Here is a 3,282-nt window from a genome sequence, read left to right as displayed (position 1 = left end):
TAAATAAGAACAAGTTTGTTGTTTGTATATTTTTGAGATGGGGATTATTTTTTTTTTGCATTATTTGGACTGTTCGAACTATTGTTCTCATCTTGGTTATTTTTCTCACAACGTTCCGACCGATGTAACCTCCGACCGTTTTTTGTTTGTTTGTTTTGTTTTGTTTTGTTTGGAGGAAGGGTTGTTTTTGGCTAAGGAGATTGTCAGAGTATATTTTTGTGTGAAAAAAAAATTTTTTTTCGTTTTTTACATGGTCGTTTTCAAATCTATATATCTATAGAAATGTGTGTGTGTATGTGTGTGTGTGTGTGTGTGTAAAAATGTGTGTGTGTGAGGACAATTCTCAATGAATTTTTGATCTACAGACTTGAAATTTGGTATATAGGGTATTCAGACATGTGGAAAACTGTTTAATCTGTTATCATCCAGAAAAAAGGGCTATTAAGGGATCAAAATTGAAAAATTGATACCTGGGGAAGGGGGGGGCATCAGATTTTGATCCGTTTGTCAACTGTTTCACGAATGTGTATGCATGCATCGTTCACATGACAAATTACTTATGTTAAGAATAAATAGGTTTGAAAACCTACTTTTTAAAGAACGTGTCAAGCTGGCCATATGGTTATCATACTTGACTCACTGTCTTTAGGTTTTGATTTCGATCTCAGCTCAAGTATATTTTTTAGTTTTTTACTTACAAGGAGTGAACAGTTTAAAAAAAAAAGTAATACTCACATGCACTTGTCTCGGTTTCTGTATGAATTAAAATTTAATATTTATGCATATTTTACGACTGGGCATTGGGCAATGCCGGGAGGCCTGCTGGTCTTATGTAAATAAGTTCAGCAAAGTGACTGAATTACGACATGATTTGATTGCGAGAAAAAATATTCTGTGTTGACATTAAAAATGTGTTTTTTTGTTTATTTTGTTTTATTATGTACTAGCCTAGATGCCCGGCATTGCCCGGGTGTTTGGAGGTGTGTGTTGAGCAAAAAAAAAAGTGGTAGTAGGCAAGCAGACTCGAACCTGCGACACAAAAGTGGAAAAGAAAGTGAAAGAAAATTTGATGTCTTACCATGTCTCCATGACACAACCGGAAGTTCGAAACGTTAAAATTAGGCAAAGTCAATCCAACCGATCAGATGACTTGCAAAAAATGGCTCACAAAAAAAAAAAACGACACCTCCTTGTAGGAAACTGCCCAGTTTAGGGTGAAGAAATTAATGTTTTTAATCAATTTTTCGGTATTTGGTGTCGAAGACGTCGAGCTTCAAAATTATACTCATCTTGTGAAAATCCGTCGCCTCTGTCGAAAGTTTTAGACAGATATACATGCATACATACATACATACATATATACATTTAAACAGACAGGTGAGATTTATATTATAGATCATTTTATAAAAAATCATTTCGAGTTAAAGTCTATTGAAAAATACACATTTTGCATTGAGAAATACATTTTAAATTTGTAAACATTTGCCAGCTGATTTCTTGTATCCGAGAATTTAAATTTCCTCTTCTTTTAGTATTTAGCTCACAGATGGCTTCTCAGACTAATCTGAGCATAGAATCTGTGCATAGAATCTGTGTGAGCAGAGTAGCCAGGCAAAGCTTAGCGGGCGGGGAGGGGGCAGTTGTTTTTTCTTGTTTGCCTCTTAATCTCTAACCAGTCTTCTCCTTTCTGTTTCATATTGTTTAGTACCGGATATGATGGATCGGCGCCATGGGTGCTGGTCCTGGACTATTGTTTCCCAGGTGTAAAAGTTAAATCCAATGTTTTTTCAGGTTGATTTTGAGTTGGTTTTGTATCATTGTGGGTCTTTTTCCTCCTACTAGCTCTGAGTACAGTTTGTTTCAGGAGCTTGTTTTCATCCATTCTGAAGACGTGCCCCAACCACCAGAGCCTGTGCCCTATGATGGTGACCTCTATACTACAGCTGTTTGCTATCTCAAGTGTCATTGCTTAAACCACTCATTTTCTTAAAAGCATTGGTCATCAAGCCTTGGTCTTAGTGGAGCGATCCTCTTTTCAGCCAGTCTATGGAGTCTTTCTTATCTAGATAGTCCTAGGTGAATTCTATCCAGAAAATATTTGGCACAATGTTTGTTGGCCCATTCTTCCAGTTTTTTGCAATAGTTCTTTGTGACTCGTTTGGACTATTTCTGTAGCAGACTTTTTTGCTGATTCTGTCTCATTTGTAAGACAATCTTGTTCAAAATATTTGGCCAGTTTCGTGATAGGTGTATTGGATTTTGGGAACTTATAAGATATTATTCAGTGCGAATCTTTATTCATGTCTTGTAAGATGGTGTTGGGTGCTGGCTGGGCGTTTTCCCAATATTAACAATAAGTCTGAAGTCGTTTATGTATCTCTGGATGCCTTATTTGGAGTGGCAAAGGGCTGCATTGTCTTCTGCATATTGTAGTTCTGTGATGTGGTGGAAGTTCACAAGGCTTTGAGATTTTAGTCTGGCAGGCTTGAAGAATCATTCATCGTGACGTTACCTGATATCCACCCGAGTTGTCTGAGGGAAGTTTGTGCAACATCGCAGCAAGATAGAAGAAAAAAGAGTTAGCTCAAAGAAACAGTCTTCTTTTAGTTCACAGATAACCCGCTTGATTCTTTGCTCTGGTGTGACACATAAACTGATATGTAATCATGCAGTGCTTCGATAAGTTCTACAAAGTGATTCGGGCATCCAAATTGCTTGGGAACTTTCCACATTGCATCCCTTGGAATGCTATCGAATGCTTTTTGTAGGTCATAAAATATGAAAAGTAGAGGTTTCTGGTGTTCTCTGCTTTTCTCCTGATGCTGTCTAGCAGAGAAAATCATGTCTATTGTGTCCTGAGGGGCACGGAATCTGCACTGAGATTCTTGGAGAACTGACTCAGTGGCATGCAGCAAACAATTCCGTAGTATGCGAGCGAAGATTTTTCCCATTTTACTACATGATTTCTGGTCACCCTTTTTGGAAGATGGTTACTCTTACTACATCTTTCAGATCTTTTGGTACTTGACATTCTTCCCATATCTTAAGGATGAGATTGAACAGTCTTGTTTGCAGATGTTGTCCGCCATGGTGGATAAACTAAAAAGGATATTACCAGACCCTGGGCTTTATCTACTTTCATTTCCTTCATGGCAATCTGAAATCCTAGAAAAGATGGTGGTGAATTCATCCATGATTGGACTGGGAAAATCCTCATCTGCAGATTCTTTATTAAGCAAGGTGGCGAAACACTCCTTCCAATGATCCAGAATTGATTGTGGA

The 3,282-nt window shown here is 37.6% G+C and overlaps 1 protein-coding gene across 1 annotated transcript; it reads right to left on the bottom strand.

Moving 5' to 3' along the window:
* Positions 1 to 2,603: 2,603 nt before the first annotated feature.
* Positions 2,604 to 2,951, bottom strand: LOC145249420 (uncharacterized). The gene has a single exon (XM_080110971.1). It carries the CDS (start codon positions 2,949 to 2,951, stop codon positions 2,604 to 2,606), a length of 348 nt encoding a protein of 115 aa, XP_079967097.1.
* Positions 2,952 to 3,282: the final 331 nt, after the last annotated feature.

This window comes from Euprymna scolopes, chromosome 28, assembly GCF_053919585.1.
Source record: "Euprymna scolopes isolate OS-2025 chromosome 28, ASM5391958v1, whole genome shotgun sequence".
Lineage (NCBI taxonomy): Eukaryota > Metazoa > Mollusca > Cephalopoda > Sepiida > Sepiolidae > Euprymna > Euprymna scolopes.
Note: the sequence above shows the minus strand (reverse complement) of the source record. Positions and strands in the feature narration are given on the sequence as shown.

Coding starts and splice junctions, on each gene's coding strand:
- LOC145249420 (XM_080110971.1), bottom strand. CDS start 2,951: ATGGGAAAAATCTTCGCTCGCATACTACGGAATTGTTTGCTGCATGCC.